General features: G+C 42.2%; 1 protein-coding gene across 13 annotated transcripts in view; it reads left to right on the top strand.

Annotated features, from left to right (window-relative positions):
* Positions 1 to 22,502, top strand: part of STN1 (STN1 subunit of CST complex) — a 40,588-nt gene that overhangs the window by 3,978 nt on the left and 14,108 nt on the right. For 8 of the 13 annotated variants that reach the window (XM_044935528.2, XM_006067736.4, XM_044935527.2 and 5 more), the window contains 5 exons: positions 3,982 to 4,077; positions 8,936 to 9,004; positions 14,226 to 14,390; positions 15,091 to 15,214; positions 16,488 to 16,662. In XM_044935528.2, the coding sequence (XP_044791463.1) occupies positions 3,982 to 4,077; positions 8,936 to 9,004; positions 14,226 to 14,390; positions 15,091 to 15,214; positions 16,488 to 16,662 (629 nt within the window). The remainder of the gene's footprint in view (positions 1 to 3,981; positions 4,078 to 8,935; positions 9,005 to 14,225; positions 14,391 to 15,090; positions 15,215 to 16,487; positions 16,663 to 22,502) is intronic. The other 5 variants (XM_044935524.2, XM_025274486.3, XM_044935523.2 and 2 more) reach the window with 4 other exon arrangements.

Raw genomic sequence — 22,502 nt, 5'->3', positions numbered from 1 at the left:
TAAAATAATAGAGACTCTTTTATTTGAATCAAAATACGATGCTTATATTATCTAATTGTAGAGGACCCAATGACATGGATATAATGTATTTATAAGAATTATATTAAATGAATAATGTATTTTAAAAAAATATTATCTTAGGCATTTTAATGCTATCAGACTTCAGTAAGAGTATTTGTGAAGTGAACTCACTCAGTCGTGTCCGACTCTTTGTGACCCCATGGACTGTAGCCTACCAGGCTCATCTGTCTATAGGATTTTCCAAGCAAGAGTACTGCAATGGGTTGCCATTTCCTTCTCTAGGAGATCTTCCCAACCCAGGGATTGAACTCAGGTCTTCCGCACCTTGCTGCTACTGCTGCTGCTCAGTCGCTTCAGTCGTGTCCGACTCGGTGCGACCCAATAGACGGCAGCCCATCAGGCTCCCCAGTCCCTGGGATTCTCCAGGCAAGAACACTGGAGTGGGTTGCCATTTCCTTCTCCAATGCATGAAAGTGAAAAGTGAAAGTGAAGTCGCTCAGTCGTGTACGACTCCCAGCGACCCCACAGACGGCAGCCCACTGGGCTCCTCCGTCCATGGGATTTTCCAGGCAAGAGTACTGGAGTGGGGTGCCATTGCCTTCTCCGCTCCCGCACCTTAGGCAGATGCTTTACCATCTGAGCCACCGGGGAAGAGTATTTGTAGCATCAATTAAATAACAGCAGTTAGATCAACTCAATGGACGTGAGTTAACTCTGGGAGTTGAAGCCTGGCGTGCAGCAGTCCATGGGGGTCTCAAAGACACTATTGAGTGACTGAACAACAACAACAAGACCAACAAATAAATCAAAGTTGCTTTTAAAAAAGAGAATAAAGGCCGATGTCTCGCAGTGGGTGTGGCTGTTCAGGTCATTGCTGTGAAAGCTGAATCAAAGCTGCCTGTGACCCTGGCTCCCTGAGCCCTCCCAGCATGACCGTCCTCCTTCCTGGGGACCTGACGATCCAGGCCAAGGATCCCCTGAGGTGGTTGGGGCTCCGGGAGCTGCATGTGGAGCAAAGGCACCAGGAGTGAAAGGCCCACTTCACAAAGGCTGCAGGTTAAACTCATTGTCAGCCAGTATCTGTTGTGGTGGTGATTTTCTTTTCTTCACTCCTCAGGCGTTCTCTCCGTCCTTCGAGCTGCCATCCAATTTCCTTTTCTCACAGAAGAGACTTGGTGTTGAGAGAAGGAAGTGGCTCTCTCCATTGCTTTTTCAATGTCCTCCTCCTTGAGGAGGTTGTGCTTCTGAAGTGTACCATCTGAGTTTCTATGCACTGGGGGAACTTCCTTCTCTATTTCCAAGCAGTGTATTTCCTCTTCAAACAGTTTTCTCTGAGTGATTTTACTCAAACCATCTGTTATTTTCTGCTATATGTGTTCTTCACTGTTCTATCTTGCGTTTATGTTTTTCCTTGTTATTTTGCATCTTTGAGTGACTTTGGCCTTGAAGACAAGCATTGACAGTCTATGAGATGAAAGTTTAGGGGGCTCTCTTTTCAGTGTGTTTTCAAGAAAAGCCTACCTGTTCAGATATTTTTTAAGTGTTGCCCCATGCAGAGTTGGTAATGTCAGAGGACTGGCATCCACCACAGGTGACTTGAGGTCTTGGTCGGCTTTGTGTCGTCAATCCTGTATACTCCATGTACTTGCCTTTTCCGTGTACTTCAGCTCAGGTGGAACACCTTTTGGCTGGCGCTTCTCCCCTTCTTAAAATATATCCACTCTTCGTTATAAAAACCACCATAGCAGTACATACCAGGTTATCCCAGGAAGACCCAAAGAGTCCTGGGGCTTGTTTGAAGCTTTCATGGCTTCAAGGCCAGCTGGAAAGACATTTCAGGGCCAGGCAGCAGGCCCTCCAGGGGTCCACAAGGCTCCATGGCTCTGCCCTTAACTGCTGGTGTCCTGGGAGCCACAGCCAACCACACAGAGCCCGGTGGGTTGTTGCATCTCTGGTGGCAGCAGGAGCGCACCGTTTCTAAAGCCTGACATCCGGGCCGGCCTTCAGTTAGGTTGGGGGAGGGAGAGGCCAGTCAGGTTCCAAGAGAGAGTTCTCCCTAAGTTAGCTCTGCTCAGTACTCAAATAGAAAGTTCAGGGCATTTGGGGAAGCAGAAAGGGCTGACCACAGCCAGAGACCAGTCTGGAACTCGGGTCACCATCACCCCCATCCGGCCCTACAGCAAAGCTGGATGAAAACAAGGTCCGCCACCATGGCCCCTGTCTGCGTGTGAGCGTGTCCTGGCGCGGTGGTGGTGCAGAGGATGCCATGCCCCACGCCCTCATTTAAACTTCCCTTCTGCCACAGGAAGCCTGAGCCTTCCAGCAAAGGTCCTGTGGGACCTGGCTCCCTCTGAAGGCGCACTCTCTCCTCTGTGTCTGGTCAGTGCAGGCAGGCAGGGCCTGGGGACTGAGGGTCTCCCCACAGCTCATCACTGGATTTCAATGGTAAGAACTCAGAAGTCATTCAAGAACTGCCCTACTCTGGAGAGTTCATGGATTTTCCGTGGAGTCAGTTCAACCCTGTTCAATCCAGGTGTTCCTAGAGGGAAGGGACTCTGTTCCAGGAGTGACGCAGGGACCCAGGCTCCTTAGCCCATGTGGCCCTGCCACTTCAGCTCTTGGCCCCCAAGGTTGCCCTCTGCACAGGCTCTCCAGTCTGCTAAGTCATCTTTAGAAGTCTGCCTCTGCTAGGGAGATGGCCCTTCTTTCGGCTAAATTTGACACCTTCAAACCATGTCTCCCTCTCCTAAAATCTCAGGCTGACTGAGGCTCAGAGTCTCCTTGTCCATCTCCCACCCGGGGACTGAACCACAGGTGACAGGTTCCCAGCCCCTGTATCCATGTGGGAAACAAGACAACCATCAGCGAAGTCATTCTGGTGGTTTCTGAAGGGCTTCAGGGTTCAGTGCAGGGCCCCCTCCCCACAGGCGATGTGGAGAAGATAAGCTCTGAGCAGGCTTGGCAAGAACCAGAGAGGGTGAGGGTGGCCAAATGCTGAAGTGATAACTGAGTCTTTGTTTACAGTTCATGTATGTATTTGAAAAGGAAGTCACCGTTTAAGTTTATAGCCTCTTTCTGAAAGTAAAGAATTCAGTCGTCATAGGGAGGGGAAAAAAAAAGGCTGGGGAAGATTTTAATCCCCAGAACCCAGTGCAGGTAGCTTAAGCTCAAATAGGCAGTTCAGGTAAGGATGTTGGGTGTTCCCCAGGAGGTGGGCCAGCACTGGGGCCTCAGGTGGGAACAGGGGACTCACCAGTGCCAAGAGTCCCCCTCTCTGTTCCGTCTCTGTCACTGAGTTCAGAAAAGGCCTCTAGTTGTTGGTGGGTAGGGTTCTCCCTCTCAGGTTTCTCCTCTGGGGGGAACCTGCGTGCTGGCATCTGTCTGTTGCCTAAGCTTTGGAAGTAGAATTTTTAAAAGAGAAGTTTTTGAGTTGTAATCTGCTGGCCCCAAAGGGTCATGTTTTGTAACCTAATTATCTTCTCTTTTTCTTTAAAAAAAAAACAACCTGCTATTTCGTAGAAATGATGACTGGTTTCCTATAAAAGCCAAAGAAGCCTTTCTCGTGGTTTGCGCTCTCTTTCCTTTTCCAGTCCCTCAAAATATAAGTACTGTGTCAGGTCTCATAATACCATGGCTGTCGTTATGCCCCTTATGAGAGTTCTACAGGGAGGTGCATTTCATTGTCACAGGTGGAGAGATTAACCAGATGGAGTTAGCAGTATTGGTTTTCTCTTTTCTGAACTCGCACGAGCTCCTTAAAAACCAAACTTTCACTTATAACCCTTGAGGAAAAGGCATCTGCATTTCTTAGGCCTTGGCATTGGTCAATAGCCAATTCTTACGTCTGAAATTTTAGCAAGCAGCATGCCATTGAGTTTCTGACACAGTTAACATTTACTGAAGCAGAAAACGTCATCATACATTATATGGACTTTGCCTTCTTCTTCCCTTTAATTTCAGGTGTATTTTTTTACAATGGGCATCCAATAAAACAGGTGGATATCTTAGGAACCGTAATTGGAGTGCGAGAAAAAGAGGCATTCTACAGTTACGGAGGTAAGAACAATTGTGTCTGGCATTGAGTTTATGCGGAAGGACCACACTTAGCTGGACATTGAATCTAAAGAAACCCCAGCCTTTCAGAGCAGCAGAGGTCTCTCACAAACTCTATGTACTTGGCCTCTAACGGGAACCATTTGCAGCCACCAATACGGACTAAGTGTCAAATGAAGCAACAGGTAGGAATGATACTGACGAATACTGTCAGGTGACAGTTGATGGGGAGCTGGGAGACAGAAGAATTAAAATGCAGTCCAGGGTCACTGGCTGATCAGGGACAGACACCTGATACCTAGGGCATAGCTATAAATAGCAGACGATGGTAATATACGTTTATATTGATAACCTTTAAAGTAAGAAGGCCAGACTAACATTAAAGTAAACTTAAGACGGGGAGAGATGGAAAAATAATTTATAAGATTTATATCCAAAACAGTTTGTAAAAAAAACATTTTGGTACCCAAAGGTATAAAGAATATCAGAAAATTTCCCTTCCCTTATGATGACAGAAACTAAATAAAGGGTTTCTATATAGTTTGAACACCAGCAAATTGTTAGAATATGATTTTAGTGTCACGGGTCTTGATTTTTTTTTTTCCATTGAATTTAATGTCATCATTTTAGTATATTGCCTACAATGCTCATAGTTGAGAGGCCAAGCTAAATGTTTTGTGGGAAGCTTAACTTTGAATTCCAAACCTTTGCTATAATGGACTTTGTCACTTTTTGTTGTACTGACTTGGATTTGCATTCTTGTTTTACTTGGGGGAGAAACAGAAGGTAGTTGAACTAGGTGACCAAGAACATCCCCTTGACTGTCTGTGTGTGGTTGATAATTTACAGATACAGTTTCTCCAACATATATTCATATTCCTGGGGAGGATTGTCTTGTGCTTATGACATGTGAGAGGGGAGATTTCTCACACCCTCTGCTTTTTCCCAGCCTACATATATTCTTTTAAACTCTAAAATAGATCATCTTGTCATATATCCCCATCCTGGATCTCTTCTCTGCCTTATTTTACCAAAGATACTGGTTCTCTTTTTCTCCAGACAGTTCAGTAAACATTCACCAAGTTCCTGTAGCATTCTCAACTGCTGGCTGGTACCTTATCTGTAAGACATTATAGTACTTCCTCTCCAAGTACCAGTGATGAAATATTAGTATCTTTCAGTTTACAGAGCACTTCTACATGCATAATTTCATGTTGTTCTCCTTCTAATCTTTTGAAGTAGAAAGGACAAATATTATTGCCATCTTATAGACGAGAAAACTAAAGCTCAGTTATTTGTTCAAGGTTCCACTGATGATCCAATCTCTTTACTGACTCCAGTGTTCTGTGTTGTCTCTGTATGACTCAAATGTGGTTTTTCTCTCTCCTACACCCCTCCCCGCAAAAGATCAGCTGCATCTCTTTTTTTTTTTTTAACTCATTTATTTGGCTTAGGTCTTATTTGCAGCATGCAGGATCTTTTTTTTTTTTTTTTTTTTAAGTTATGGCATATGGGATGTAGTTTCCTGACCAGGGATCAAACAACCCAGGCTCTCTGCTTGGGACCGTGAAGATCTAACCACTGGGCCACCAGCGAAGTCCTTGCATCTGGTTTTTAATTTTCTGATTTTTAGATCAAAATGTGGCTATTTGAGGACATTAGTCCTGGCTGTAGAACCAGGCCAGATATAATGTCTCTGACCTAAAAGGGCTTCATCTAACCCCTTTTCTCATTATGAAAAGATGAAGATGATATGGCTACCTCTTCCCCAATAACCCTTTCTCTTAGACTGGATATCGTGAGAGTGTGACACATTTGTGGTTTGTGGGGACATGAAAAGCATTTGAAAGTTGAGAGTAGAAACACTTCTGCGACTTTAATTCTCGTGAGGCCTGCTCAAGAGAGAGCTGCACACTCCCTGACACTCTTAGGCCCAGCTTGGCTCTCGGGCTGCCTGCCAGGTGGCCACTCCTGCTGTCCCAGGTCCTGTTTGTTCCTCCTGACTCACCCCACTCCTATATGCTAGATTTGCTTCCTGCTTAGTCCGATTTCTTCACATGGCTGAAACAAAAGGTCAGCAGCCCAGGTCATGCCGCCCAGTGTGGGAGGACTGCCCAACACTGCAGGGATGCTCCCCTTCTAGGGCCTTCCAGCAGTGAGACCTCAGGGCGTCAGGACAGGGTCTGCCAGGAGAGGTTACAAATCAGGAAGTCAGAGAGTTTGGTGGGGGGATCCTGAGCACACACAGCACCTGGCAGCACCTCAAGCTCAGACCTAGAATCCAGGGAGACTATAGTTAAGACCAGAATGACCTCACTTTTCTAGGACAAATGCTCGGGGTGCTAATATTTTTTTACTTAACATGGTAAATCAAGAGTTTTAAACTGGCCAGAAAAGTAGTGTTGCCTAGAAGCGTCATACATTTTATTGATTCTTTTTTTTTTTTTTTTTTTGCTTCTTAAAATGATACTCATTATAAGATAAAATTTAAAGCCAGAGAAAATTTTAATAAATTTTCATAAAATTCCTGTGAAAATCTATAAATCAGGCAAAAACAGTGTCAGTGTTTGGGTGAACATCCTTCCTATATTTTTAACATGTTCCTAATATGAAGAAGTGGGGCTTCCCAGGTGGTGCTAGTGGTGAAGAATCTCCCTGCCACTGAAGGAGTCGTGAGAGACACGGGTTTGATCCCTGGGTCAGGAATATCCCCTGGAGTAGGAAGTGGCAACCCATTCCAGTATTCTTGCCTGGAAAACTCCATGGACAGAGGAGCCTGGCAGGCTACAATCCATGGGACCACAAAGAGTCAGACATGACTGAGCACAATATGAAGAGACATAGATATACCTTTTTTCCTCATTACTATTATGCATATTTCTTTCTCATTTTAATATTCCTGAAATTAAGCTTACAGTCAATGTATACATTGACTTTGGGGTTCCTTCTATATTCTCCAAAAGAAACTTCTGTAAATATTTTAGTGTCTTAAGATCATTTCTATCAAAACAGACTAATATTTTATGCAAATTAGATTACATATAAGACATATGTCTATATATATATATAATTTCTGGGCTGCTATCTATGGGGTTGCACAGAGTTGGACACGACTGAAGCGACTTAGCATATCATTTCTATTTTACAATGAGATAACTTTTAACAGCAGTGACTGTGAAACTGAAAGGCACTCAGTTGGGTCCAACTCTTTGCGATCCCATGGACTGTACAGTCCATGGAATTCTCCAGGCCAGAATACTGGAGTGGGTAGCCTTTCCTTCTGCAGAGGATCTTTCCAACCCAGGGATCAAACCCAGGTCTCCCGCATTGCGGGCAGATTCTCTACCAGCTGAGCCACGAGGGAAGCCCGCAGTGACTGTAGATCTTCACTGTAGCTTTGTATTCTCGTCCATCATGCCATTGTCATTTATTTAACCAGCGTGTGTGTGCTCAGTCCTGTCCAACTCTTTGCGACCTTATGGACTGTAGCCATTTAACCAGTTACATATTTACAAACATTTAGGTTATTTCCAACTTTCAGTACTGTAAACTGATCTTACAATGAATAGCTTTATATAAGATGTCTGTATCTATGTATATTTGTTTTGTTGTTCTCATCATCATACATTACAGGAGTAAATACTAAGAGAATATAAACACTTCAAAATTTGATACATATCTCCAAACTTAATCTTTAGAAATTTGGTGTGAATTTACATTCCTACTAACAGCATGTGAGGGTATCAGTATTTTTAATATTTGTCATTCTGGTAGCTGAGAAATCATTTAAATTTTCTTCTTTTTTCCTGGCAACTAGTGATTTATACTGACGTATGTCTGTTGGTCACTTTTATACCTTTCATGAATGGCGTATTTTTTTTTCTTTGCCACCTTTTCTCTTATAGTCTTGATCTTTTCCTTATTAGTTTCTGTGAGTTCTTTATATATTAAGATATTAACCCCATCATTTGTAAAATTGCTATACAGAATTAGTTTTTAGTTGTTCAAATATATCAGATTTTTTTTTTTTAATGAATTCTGATCTTCAGGTCTGCTTAAAGAAGTCTTCCCCCCACCAACTCTAAGTCCAGGGTTGAAAGTATTCACCCATATTTTCTTCTCATCTTCTGAAGTTTACCTGTATTATATTTAATAAAATAAAATCCATCTAGAATTTATTTTAGTTTAAGAAGTCCTCTCAGATTCTGCTTTCAACACAGATTTAAACCAGCATTAAAAAGATTTTGCCATGTATTTCTTCTGTATTACATAGTGTGCTTTTATAACAGTCTAGCTGTTGGTTTTTTTAAAAAAATCATTAAGCCCACTGAGCCCTTGTTGATCAGTCTCTGTTCTGAGATTGTCAGAAATTACGCAAAGAGAAACACTTACCATCCCTGATCAAACATCTCTAAATTTCTCTGCAGTTGTAAATCCAAGTACAATGGAAATTCTTTTATTTTTCTTTTGCACTGTGGATAAAATAAGCCAGACCAGTACTGTTTGTGTGACCAAGATATAATTATGTTGTATCATGAAAGTAAAACATGGCTGTCTGTGATATGCTTAGCTTTCCTTACATCCCCTGCAGTGATAAGGCCTGGGCAGAAGTTAATACCCTTGAGACAGGGCAAGAGAAACGTTGACTACATTCTGCTGGGCTCATGTATTACTTTGACATTCCAGAGAATCAGTTCCCACTGGGGTGTGGTAAGCAGTTATTTCTAAGGGTGGAAAAAAAGTTTGATCAGGGATTTGCCTAACCAGGCTATTGAAAAATGTCATCTTTTAGTTTGGCTGGCTGCTATTGCACACTGTAATGGCCCACGTCTCTGTTTACTCTTTGACACTTTTATTGCAGTGGATGATAGCACTGGAGTTATAAACTGCATCTGCTGGAAAAGGCTGAATAATACCAAATCCTCATCAGGTAATTTTATTTGCCATGCTTCTTTACTTTATGGGGCTTCCCTGGTGGCTCAGCTGATAGAGAATCTGCCTGCAACGTGGGAGACCTGGGTTTGATCCCTGGGTTGGGAAAGGCTGGAGAAGGAAAGGCTACCGACTCCAGTATTCTGGACTGGAGAATTCCACGGACTGTATAGTCCATATAGTCCATGGGGTCACAAAGAGTCAGACACGACTAAGTGACTTTCCCTTCACTTCACTTTACTTTTACAGCTGGCCAACAGATGTAACTCAAGCTAGCTCAGGTGAACAGTGGTAGTGCTAATTTTCATATTTATCCATTGGTGAATTACACTGATAACTTGAAGCACTATACCCAGAACTTTGACTGCTCTGTAAACTGATATAGGGGAGCCCATTGCTTTTCTTGCTTCCATTTCTTTGATGCTCATTTCCTCCTAAGCCTATAGGAATGTGAATAGATAACTAGAAGTTTCAGCATTTCATTTTTACCATCCAGTTATTATAAAAGTCAAGATGGTTTAGCCTAATTGCTGATCAAGTGAGAATCCCCTTGCTCTGGATGTATCATTTGACCAATACTCTTTTGAACACCTTTGCCCTGATATGGTTGCCACTAGCTTCTGTGTTCGCATGATCTGGATTTTCTGAAATCTCTAGCTTATTCATATAGACATGCCAGGAGTTCTGAGACTGATGAGAAGGTAAGATAGGATTCCTTTGAAGTTAGCCATTAAATAATACAAACTAAAGAAGAACTTTAAAATTGTATTGAACTCATTGGCTATAACTGAAACATCTTTTGGAATTTCTTAAATATGTTTTAGTAGTCCTTAGGTAGTTTATGAGGTGCTTAAATTCATAATATTAAAAAAATACATGTATTATACAATAGTGGTGATCATTTTTGGTTCTAGAGAAGCAATGGAAATTTCGCTTATTTCTTATATCTCTCTTTTTGCAGCATATGCAGTATGGTGCCATGTACACTGGGGTTATTCAGTAAATATTGCCAGCTCTGATATCTAACATGTACTATCTATGTCCTTCTGTTATACATGGTGAGAATGTATAACGCTTGGAGTAGTTTCTTCTCTTTTTTCCCCTTGACATTACCTGTTAGAATCTCATCTCCCTACTTTGACTCTAATGACCAGATGCTCCTTTGCTTAATTTTTGGATGTATTTACATTTAGAATTTGGCCATTGTTTTCATATAACTTTGATATTCCCATTTCCTAATTTGGGAACATTTGTATCAGTGGTACTACTAAGCTGAGGAAGCTTTGTAGATTTAAAAAAAAAATGAAGGGAGACAACAGCTTTTTATGCAGATACGTCACAAGGTATGAAATAAACCTATGAAACAATCAGATATTTGAATTTTCATGTATGTCCAGGGTATTAAAATTACTTTCAGGTTTGTGGTTGTATTGTCACGATCTTCAATCAGAAGGGGTAGTTTCAATGTGCTGTCTTTAGATTGAGGATCAGCATGCTTTTCCTATATGGGGCCAGACAATAATTGTGTTCTGCTTTGTGGGCCCCATAGTCTGCATCTCAACCATTCAGCATCACCATTGTAACACCAAAGTGACTACAGGTAGTACATAAACAAAGGGTCATGGTTGTGTTTCAATAAAACTTTATTTATAAAAACAGATTGTGGATGGATTTGGTCCATGGGCTGTCATTGATACACTGCTGTTTTTAGACATTGTTTTCATTTTAAAAATCAACTCTTTTTAAAAAAAAAAAATGATATCATCAGATATATTATGTAACTCTTAGTAACTTTTAAGATAAAATGTCTATTAATACTGAAAGTGAGATTTTAAAAATAACTGTAAGTAGACCAATAGATGAGTAGTCACAGTTGGTAGCCTTAATTAGAAATTGCTTTGAGAATAAAAAGTGAGGGTAAAGGTACAAGGAGAAAGCCTGAAAGTGATCCTCATCATGTTATATACAAAGTGATATTTTGAAATTGTTCGCAACTAGCCCATTTTCTCCTTTTAATTTAATTGCCCTCAGTTTTAAAGCTTTCCGCTGGAAAGTGGCTATTGAAGACTAATTTTTTTTAAACAAAATTTAGTCTAAGTCAAAAATCATGTTCCAGTTGGTATCAATGTAAAAATATAATATTAACTCTTATAAATGTCACATTGAATGTACCATTTGGACTCAGCTTATGAGAAAAGTTAAGAAAGCTTGGCATTTAATATTAGAATTTTAAAGGGGATTTATCTTTTGGAGTGGAATAGGCTACTTAAAATGAAATTGTCAGGCTCCAACCATCTCATTATACTCATTAAATTACACAGCTTGAGCCGTTCTTTCAGCAATTTGGCTCACCCTTTAAATGAAAGCTGAGCCTCTTTTTCTCAGACTAGCTCTCAGTCTGATCATTTCAGCAGTGCTATACGAATCATTTATTATTACCTATAACGTCTGAATCATGGCAGTGAAATTTATAAATATGTTTAAAATTCAGCCTAAATAGAAGAGGACTTAAAGATAGGAACCCAGACAGAATAACCTTTTAAAAAGTAATACTCGGGTATTTTCTGAAGAAACCAAGTAAGTCGAGTAACATTAAGCTGATTGTGTCTAGATTCCAAGCTATTGGTTACTGGTCTACAAGAGTTCTCCCAGCTCTTTGGGTTGCTTTTTCCCTTAGTATAGTCAGTGTATTAATAGAAAAGTAGTGCCTTTGTATGTTACAGAGCCACGGTTATCTCAGTTGTATTAGATTAAAAAGCAGAAAATTTGATCAGTAGACTATTATTCATTCCATTACAGGAACCCTAGTATATGACAAAGCAGAAATAATACAACAATAGGAAATAAGCAAGCATTTAACAAATGTTGTTGGTTTAGGTTGATAACAATATTTAAGAAGAGGTAACTGTGATCACTGTCTTGCAACTTACATAAAATAACCCGAAGAAGATAGAGTTATGTATTTATCACAATAAGTACGGGGCTATCTATGTTAAGCTCTTACATATGTTTAGCTGTTACAGCAAAGAAAGCTATCACTGGTGACAAAAGATAGATTAAATGATTTTTTTCAAACTTTTATGTATTAAAATGAAATCAAATAAACATTAAAAAAAAAGCAGTGGAATGTGGAGAAGGGATGTAATCACCATTATTGATAAAGCTTCCCTGCATTTTTTTCAGAAATAAACATAAAATGTTCAAAAGAGATGAAGGGAAAAAAAAAAAAAAAGAGAGAGATGAAGGGCTTATGCATAAAGAAATGCAGAGAGTAGATCATCTTATATAAAAACACATAGTGTGTCTGGCAATTTAAAAGCAAATGAAATGCTATAGAATCATTATGTATTTTTTAAGGTGTTAAAAACCCAAATGACTGAAGCCAGTGTAGGAGCCATAAGGTACATGCCTTGCTGGTGACACTTTGTAAAAAGAGAATGGTGATTGATTGTTTTCTGACAAACATTCTGATAATATGCAATGAACTCTAAACCTGTTTGTCCTTTTCTATCCAGTAAAAATGAAAGACCCCAAGGGAAGCAAAACTTTTGTTTTGAGGGCCTAACTGTTCATTTTTCATAAGTATCTGACATTTTTTGAATGTTTCCTGTGGTGTATCTGGCATTATGCTAAGCTCGTGATGTAAGGATTAACTGAGACCACACACAACAAGTCCACGTGCAAGAGGGACTGTTGCATCCACAACAGAACTGAGGAAACAGGCACAGTGAGGTTAAGCAGCCTGCCCAAGGTCACACAGCTAACAGGAAGTGACCTGACGTTCAAGCCAGGTCTGTCTGACTCCATTACCTAAGTGCTGACCTCAAAGCCCTGTACAGGGCTAGTGATAAAAACCAAAACAAAAAAAAATTACCAAAGCAGAAAGAGGAAACATCTAATGAGACTATCTAAAACCGTGGCGTATGAACATGCCAGAATGCTGTGTTGTTATTTCAAATGCTGGATTGTGTAGATTCTGTGGATACATGTGTGTATTTGAAGTGATGCTAGACAGGAAAACAACACAAAATTGTTTATACACACTAGCTGTAACTATGGAAAATATGAGCACATTCATGGCGCAAGCAGCTGAGAATAAAGAATAAGCAGGAAGGCTCTGGGGTTAGAGACTGCCTTGAGTTCACACTCCAACTTTGTTGCTAACCAGTTGTTTTACTGTGGGCAAGTTGTTTGATGTCTCTGTAACTCAGTTTCCTCATTAGTAAAATAGGGCTAATAATAAATAAGAGTGGTTGTGAGGATTAGATGTGCTGATAGGTTATAAAGTCTTCAGAACAGCACTGGCAGTACCTGAACATTCATGGCTGTTCTTATTTTCATTATTTAACTAATACATTTTGGAAGTAAATTCAAGTGATGGAAATTATTTAGAATTGAATGTGCATTGGGTTCTTTTCACCATAAAGTTGCTTGCTCAGTCACTCAGTTGTGTCTGACTCTTTGCAAATCCATGGATGGTAGCCCGCCAGGTTCCTCTGTTCATGGGATTTCCCAAGCAAGAATGCTGGAGTGGGTTGCCATTTCCTCATGCAGGGGATATTCTGGATGCAGGGACAGAACCTCTGTCTCTTGCATCTCCTGCGTTGGCAGGCAAATTCTTGAAGTTGCTTAAATTTATAGTTTTAAGTGGTGTGAGTGAGTGTTCGTGTGTGTGTGTGTGTGTGTAAGTGAGCAAGAGCAGGAGAGAGCAAGAAGTCAGCCTAGTTACTCAACAAAGAAGAGAAGTGAGAGATTAGGGTATTGAGTACCTCAGTGGAACACCAGCCTTGGGCAGATTTGCCTTCCCCATAAACAACTGCAAATGGAGACTCTTGGGCCCCTTTCCCCTCAGGCCAATATTCTGTCTCCCTGCAAGGACACTTTCAAGGGTTGTTTAGAGCTGTTGCCACCAAACCCAGCTGAAGCCACACAGAATTCAGCTCAGGCCTTTGCGCAGGTGATGTTGGGGGAGGAAAGAAGACACTGGACACTGGGTTGTCCAGCCTCCCACCAGACTCTGTTCCTGTCACTCAGACCTTTGGATAATTACAGCTTATGCCTTTTATTCAGTAGAGGATTTTGAAGGATGCCCCAGACTTCCTACAGTCGAGCAACCAGTCAGAAGTAGAATAAATAAATGTCTTGTGTCTGTCTTACCCCAAGCTCTCTCCCAAAGATGGTGGAGTGATCATTTCCTTCTTTACTTCTGACCCTAACAGCTACAGCCGCTCCAAGTGCAAGAGAGCTGAGCTTAACCTCTCAGATTAAGAAGCTGCAAGAGACCATTGCACAGAGAGCAAAGTTAGAAATTGGGGACATTATCCGGGTCAGAGGCCACATCCGCATGTTCAGAGGAGAGCGAGAGATTCATGCCACAACTTATTGTAAGCATACAGTATCTCTGCCCAATTGCTTGTTATTTTGTGTGTGTGTCCAGTAAGCTCATGTAGTAAAAAGTCAAATCTGAAAAATTAAATAAAAAGCTTTAATGAAAAAAATTGTATTTGCAACATGATTCCTTAAGAAAATCAGCATTTATTTATTTTGAAGAGAAGTAACTTTAAATAAATTGGGAAAGAAAATAAGTGATTTATCATATATGACTGACATTTTATTTGGACAACAGTAGAGTCTCTAAAATACTTTGAAGTTTTTAGTGTGAATCCATTTAGGGAAGAGCGTTCATAGTCTTCAAAATGATGGGAGATTTCTGGAGCACCACTGAGGAAGTCAGCTAATCGGAAGCATGACAGTCCTTTGTCATCTGAGCCATGCCCTTTGCACTGATCTGGCTGGTTGCACTTGGAAGTCTCAAGGACAGCCCGAGTTATCCACCACTGTACCAGATGCGTGAATATGTCTGTATGCTTTCCCTCGCCTTGGTCTACTCTGGTCATGTCTGTGACACTCAGGGCATCGCCTCCCCTTTCATGGGATGGCCGGAGACCGTTTAGTGCTTCTAGACCATGTGATCCTGGGCATCCATAAGGAAGAAGGCCCACCAAGGGCCCCATTTACTGTTGCCCCAGCAGCAGTCTGGACTTGGGAAAGAACTAATCTCGGTGTTGTTTCCGTGGCTCGTAGATAAAGTGGATGACCCAGTGTGCAACGTTCAGATCGCAAGGATGCTGGAGCTGCCTGCCATCTACAGGAAAGTATATGACCAGCCCTTCCACAGCCCTGCCCTAAAGGAAGACGAGGCACTGAGGTAGGTTATGGACTGCAACTGCTGTGGGTGTGGGCCAGCCTGTGGGATCCCAGGTGCTGGGGTGGGCCTGAGCCGTCCACTCCCTCCCTGTGGGGCTCCGGGCAAGTCTGCCACCCTCCAGATGCCTCCGTGTCCTCATCTGTACCATGAAGGAGGCAACAGTGCAGATGTTCTGAGGTGGTGGGAAGGAAAATACATGTGTATTTGGAATCTCTGAAGGAGTGGAGTGGGGAGCAGAGAAAAAATATTTGAAAAATTCACGGATGAAAATTTTCCAAGTCTGATAAGAACTGAACACTCACAGATGATCCAAGAAGGTCCATGAACCCCAAGAAATCTGAAGAAAACTGCACCAAGGCTCACTGTGATCAAGGAAACAATACCTCAGCCAGAGAGGAGGTGATTCTTTTTGAGGGAGGGAAAAATAAACAGGAGGAGTAAGAATATATGTGTGTTTGTAACTCTATGCCTCAAAGAACTCAGAGAAGACAGAAATAGCCATAGTGGCTGTTGGGGATGGGCGGATGAGGGCTGGGAGGATGGTGGAAAGGAAACTCTTTACCATGTATCCTTTAATCTTATAAACATACTTACAGATTACATATTCCAAAAAATTACTTTAAAAAATCCCCAAACTAGAGACCTGTGTAAACAGTGGAAGTTCTCCATTTTCCTGTCTCCCGCCTCAGTACCATTCCCCAGAGGTTACCACTGTGCAGGGTCGCCTCGTGTATCCTGTTAGACTTGTTTGTTCTGCGCACACACAAGCCTGCGTATCCACCTGCATATGTTGTGGGTTGTCATTTGCTTCTTGACAAAAATGTCACTGTCCTTCACATACTGTTCTTCAGTTTGATTTTTTTCTAAATCAATCACGAACATCAGTTCCCATGGTGCTGCCTCATACTTATAAACAACCGTGCAGTGTTCACTGCGTGCGTTGCCCCTTTTGTGAAAAACACACATCCTTATAACACGGCATTTGCTAGCCGTGTGTGTGTGTGCATGCTCAGTCACATCTGACTCTGCAAACCTCTGGACTATAGCTTGCCAGGCTCCTCTGTCCATGCAATTTCCTAGGCAAGAATACTGGAGGGGGTTGCCATTTCTTTCTGCAGGGGATCTTCCCAACCCAGGGATCGAACCCACATCTCCTGCATTGGCAGGTGGATTCTTTACCACTGTGCCACTTGGGGATCCCGTTTCAGGTTCATGCACGTTCAAAAGGAACAGACATAAGTTTTCTGCAAGTCTTGTTGAAACTTTCCCCCAGCAGCAATCCTGGCACCCTGGACCTTGAAAGTCTCACATGTCTACTGAGTGAAAAGGCCAAAGAGTTCCTTGTGGAGAACAGAGTGCAAACCTTTTACCAGCAGGAGTTGGAAACTGTGGAGTCCCTTCTGTCCCTTGCCAACCAGCCTGTGATTCACAGCGCCTGCTCTGGGCAAGTAAGTGTGGTATGCCCACGTGAGATTCAAGGCCCCTGCCCCAGATCTGCAGCTGGAAAGTGTGGGTAGACGTTTCTGTGGCATTAAGACTCACAGGGTGTACCCAGAGTGTAGAGGTTATGTTGATTCTGTTCTGGAAAGGTCACTGACCACTGAGAATTTGAAAGGAGAATGGACGTGCCCTTTTCCCCTCCTTAATCTCATGAAGCTTAATCTTTGGGTAGGAAAAAAAAAAAAGTCTAAGGTTCATAGTACTTCGTATTTACTGAGATGGGCATTTAATTTCAGCAGGAGCCAAAGAAGGGGGAAATAGATGAGAAGAACTGATTATTCTTGCAAAATTATTTTTTGAACAACAAGATGATTCTTGAACTTCAACCAAGGTTTTTAATGACTTGCTCTCTCTTCTCCATAATAAGGTTAACTTGTCCTGTCTTAGGAGTTTGAATAAAGAACAAGTTGTATTCAGTCTGGTTAATAAACAAAAATTTTAAGGAACACTCAAATAATTTTTTATTTGTCCTAGAAAGAGCTATCCCCGTTTTTTCACCCATAGTGTTATAGGGTGAACTCAAGTTGTTTGGTCTTTACTTATTGGCCTGGAATTAAAAATTATCTGAGACTTTGCTTTTAGGCTTTCCCTTTCAGCACAATTCCTCAGGTTTTTCGTTGTTGTAACGCAACTTGTATGTATTTATTCCACCGGGAATAATCTCTGCTTGAATGTCACCTTCTTGCCCTCCCTGACCTTCTCCTTTAATAGTCATTAGCTTCCTCACCATGTTATCACCCTGTTTCCACATCTCTTGATAACACTGGTATTTATTTGTTTGGCTGCCTATTCCTCCACCAGAATTTAAGTTCTCCAAGAGCAGAGGCTTTGTCTGTCTCTTTCTTTGCTGTCTAGAAGGGGGCCTGGAACAGAGCTGGCATAAAGTATGTTCTCCACAGTTATTTGTTGATAGAAACAATGAATGGTTTTAAAAATTCACGTAGCCCAGGAATTAATCCCCTGGCAGTCCAGTGGTTAGGGCTTGGGAGCTTTTTCTGCCGAGTGCCTGGGTTCAGTCCCTAATTGGGAAGCCAAGATCCCACAAGCCTCGCTGCATAGCCAAAAAATAAAAGGAAACAAGCAACAAAAATAAATAAAATAGAAAATAAAAATCCAAATAGTCCCTGAAAGTATCTAGTTTTCCCATCCTCCTTCCTCTTCCCCTTTCTCTAGAGACAAGTGCCCCTACTAGTCTCATGAATATCCTTCTGCAGATAATCTGCACATATAAACTAGAAGTAGTTGTATCCTTTCTTTTACACAAATGGTGTCCTACTAAACACTCTATCTACGTAGCTTTTCATTGTGTGTGTGTCTTATAGGTCCTTTCCCAGCCATGTGAACATACTTGCCACTCTGTAATAATCTTTTACTATGTGTACCATAATTTTCTTATGTGTTCCATAAGGGGTCTGGTCATTCCTGGACTGTTCAGAGTTTTCTAGTCTTTTGTCATTAGCAGCAGGACTGGCGTGATAACCCTTGCGAGGTAACATGATTATTCTTCACCATTCTGATGGAGGGCTTCCCTGGTGGCTCAGTGGTAAAGAATCCGCCTGCCGTTGCAGGAGATGTGGGTTCAGTCCCTGGGTCCAGGGGATCCCCTGGAGAAGGAGATGGCAACCCACTCCAGTATTCTTGCCTGGGAAATCCCATGGACAGAGGAGCTGGCAGGCTACAGTCCACGGGGTCACAAAGAGTCAGACATGACTGAGCGACTAATCAACAACAGCATTCTGGTGGAACAGATACCAAGTCCCCATCCCCACCTTCTGAGTGCGACCACTGCTTCTCAGTTTCCTTCATGAACCTAATTATCGCTTCCTGGCACCAGGCCGTGTGCCCAGTGACCCGCAGTTTCATCCACGGAGGTGAGGGATACCGTTTCAGGAAACACCGAGGTGGGGTGGGTCGGGACTGGCCGCTTTGTTCTGCGCCGCCGTGGCTTCTGCACAGGGCCAGCTCCCCAGCTGTCCACTGACAGCACGGGTGACCTTCCTCCACTCAATCATTTAGAGGAGGCTCAGTGCCAACTTGGCCTCCCAGGACTTCTGAGCACTCTCTTGGCATGTTTAGAAGGGAACTTTGAAGCTTAGCAAAGACCACATTCTTCCTGTGAGCCAGCTCTTCTGCGAGAATTAAGTGGGGAGAACTGAGGACTAGAAAGCCCCTCCATTCAGAACATTCCAAAGGGGACTTTTGGCATGATTATCTTTTTGTAAATGTTCAAAGCAGAAATCTGTGCCTGCCCGGTGCTGTATGTTTAAAAAGCAGTGAATATGGCGCTATATCTGTTTTGTCTCTGGAAGCTATTTTTCCATCAATTATGAATTATTCTCTCACATGGCTCTGGTTGGGGAGGTCAGTGTCATGACATCGAATTCTGTTTAATAGAGCCTGGGAGACCTAAGACACTTCACAATGACAGTGAAACCCTAGATCCTTTGGCACTTTGTGTAGTCATACAGATGAAAGCTTAACAACAACAACAAAAAATCGTTGTGATCATGTTATACTTGAGAAGGTAGGTAGAGTGGCTTTGAATGTTTTCCTCCTTTCTTTTTTTTCCATGGTGGCCCATCTTAGCACATCCAGAAACATGATAAGCAAACTTGCAAAACCATTGTTTCTTTGACAGCTGGATAAATGTTGAGTTTGTTTGGGAATGAAGACTATATATATACTTCAGAGATCCACCCAGTTCCTGACCCGCCACGAGGAGAGGCCTGCGGAGGCTCAGCCCATTCAGCCAGTCACTCACTGTTTTTGTTTCTGAGCAGTTTCAATTTCCTGAATGGGATGAGTCTGTCACTGCTCTTTAGAAAAAGACAAGAAAGACACACCTCTCAGCCCAGGGAAACCTACTAGCTACAAGGACCACTGGGGGTTTTATCCTCGGGACCATGTCTTTACAACCAGCAGGGAATTACGTCCCAAGGTCAGCTGAGGCAAATGTTTTTGGAAAGGAAGCTTCACACGTTGTTGATATTTACAGAAAGCCTTTTCTGCTGGACCCCCCTGGTTCACAGCCGAAACTGCTGTTACTCTCCCATGCCTCACACCCTCCCTTCCTGCTGCTCCGTCTCACTGAACTCGGGGAGGAGGAACTGGGCTTCCTGTATGGTCTGGGGATAATCAACAGTCATTTTCAATGACAGGAATAACCACGTAAAAGCGTTTCTAGTCAATTTCCAATTTACTTCTATATTGGTAAGAGATGGAATAAACTCAACCCTTAGGATCTTTCTATTAAAGATGAATCACCTTAGAATTATGAAGATGAAGTTGTTGAAGATGAAGAGTTGTGGTAGGGGAGCCTGTGTTGGGTTGATCATTGCTTTTCCTAAGTATGAGCACTCATGTATGAAATTAGAAATAGCTCTCCCCCAGCTCCCCCTTGAATAAAAAGACATGTGGCCGAGGATGACTGGATGAGGTGTTTATTCTAAACACACCCAGATAGCTTTTCTGCCTGTGGGAGTCATCAAGTATTTCTCAACCTTATTCTCCCTTCAGAGAATGGTTGCTGTCATTATCTGGAATGTTTGTCAACTCTCAGACCCAGGTTCTAATGCCCAGGTTCCCCAGGCCTGTTCTGTTGAGGAAAAAAACCTCGACTCTGAATGTAATCAAGAAAGTTAGACTCTTCTCTTCAGCCCAGCAGAGCACGTTGGTAAAACGTTGCCAGGATCTATTAAATTCAAACTATGTTGTCTGGGAGGCCTCTTCTAGGAAGCAAAGGTTTCTTTCAAGATGGAATTGTCAATACTGGAGGCCACGTGGGGGTGCATTTTCTCTACCTGTCACTTTGAGGGAACATCATAGAAAATCTGAGGTACACTTTCTGTTTCAGCGTCTGTGGGTGCTGTCCAGACAGCCTCCATAAGGTCCTCCCATTAGAGAGGCAGGACTTCACCTTCGCTTTGCCATGTTTTTCTTTTTTTAGGCTCTCTGATCTTTTTAATATCTTTACAGATTTCTCTCACATTAAAAATGGATCTGGGGACTTCCCTGGTGATCCAGTGGTTAAGGCTTTGCCTTCCAGTGTAGAGGGTGTAGGTTTGATCCCTGGTCGAGGAGCTAGGATCCCACATGCCTCATGGCCAAAAAAACAAAAATGTAACATTGTAATGAATTCAATAAAGACTTTTAAAAAAATGGTCACATCTTTAAAAAAAAAAATGGGTATGTACCTTGAAGGACAGTTATTACTCACCACTTCCTTTGTTTTAGGAAGGAACTGAAAATCCCTAGTGGAATAGTTAGAAAGCTACTTCCTATCTCTACAGGGTATTTCTTTTCACTGATGGCACATACATTTTCTTGGTCGCCCACTGTGTGTCAGGGAGCAGGTGGCCGAGATGAAGCACAGAGTCTCCAATTCAAGAAGCCTGCAATCTGATTAACCATGGTGGGACACGGTGGAAAACGTGGCTTCCTTGAAATAAGAAGTAGGATGACCTGGCAACCACTGTAGGCACACTTAGAGAAGAGAAGGGGTACCGAAGTTGAAGAGAGAGCAACCTGATAGCAGCCTCGTGCCTCTCTTGCTTCCCTGGGGCCCTGTCTGCCTTCAGCCCATGGACCCTCCCCTGTGCAGAGATAGGTCTCCTCTGTTTGCCTTCACTATCCTCTATTTAAAATAAGGAGTCTATTTAATACTCTCTCTGTGTTGGAATCTCTAACCTATTTCAATGTGTATAAAATTCTTTAATGTCCTTAGGAAGAAGTTATATTATTGTTGTTCAGTCACTAAGTTGTGTCCATCTCTTTGCGACCCCATGAACTGCAGCACACCAGGCTTCCCTGTCCTTAACTGTCTCCTGGAGTTTGTTCAGACTCCTGTCTATTGAGTCTGTGATGCCATCCAGCCATCACACCCTCTGTCCTCTTCTACTCTTGCCCCCTATCTTTGCCAGCATCAGGGTCTTTTCCAATAAGTCGGCTCTTTGCATCAGGCGGCCAAAGTATTGGAGCTTCAGCTTCAGCATCAGTCCTTCCAATGAATATTCAGGGTAGATTTCCCTTATATGTATATATGTATATATTCATATGTATATAATATATATACATATATGAAAATCTTTGATTTTTTTTTATACAGAACCAAAGATTGGCTCACTTTTTTGATTAAAATTGTGGCCATATGTAAATTCGATTATTTACAAATTTTAATATTGTAAATAAATTATTACAAATTTTAATATTGGCCATATTAAAATTGATAAAACAATTTTTATCAAAGAAGTGAGCCAATATGTATAGAATCTTTTGTTCTGTATAAAAAAATTAAAGACTTTCATCTTGATTTTTCCATTACCTATCATTGAGTTAAATTAATTAAACAAAAAACTAAGAGGTAGAACAGTTATCTGGAGAAGGCAATGGCACCCCACTCCAGTACTCTTGCCTGGAAAATCCCATGGATGGAGGAGCCTGGTAGGCTGTAGTCCATGGGGTCGCAAAGAGTCGGACACGACTGAGCGACTTCACTTTCACTTTTCACTTTCATGCATTGGAGAAGGAAATGGCAACCCACTCCAGTGTTCTTGCCTGGAGAATCCCAGGGACGGGGGAGCCTGGTGGGCTGCCGTCTATGGGGTCGCACAGAGTCGGACACGACTGAAGCGACTTAGCAGTAGCAGCAGCAGCAGAACAGTTATCAAGTGTGATTCTGCCTGAGCAGACTTCCCAGCCTTCCTTAAATACTATCCTGCTAGGCCCGTGCATACCTGAATCTTTCTGACTCTACCATAAAAAGCCTGTTGGGTGAATTTATAACCAGTTG

This window comes from Bubalus bubalis, chromosome 23 (genome assembly GCF_019923935.1).
Source record: "Bubalus bubalis isolate 160015118507 breed Murrah chromosome 23, NDDB_SH_1, whole genome shotgun sequence".
NCBI lineage: Eukaryota > Metazoa > Chordata > Mammalia > Artiodactyla > Bovidae > Bubalus > Bubalus bubalis.
This window is presented reverse-complemented; position numbering and strand designations above follow the sequence as displayed.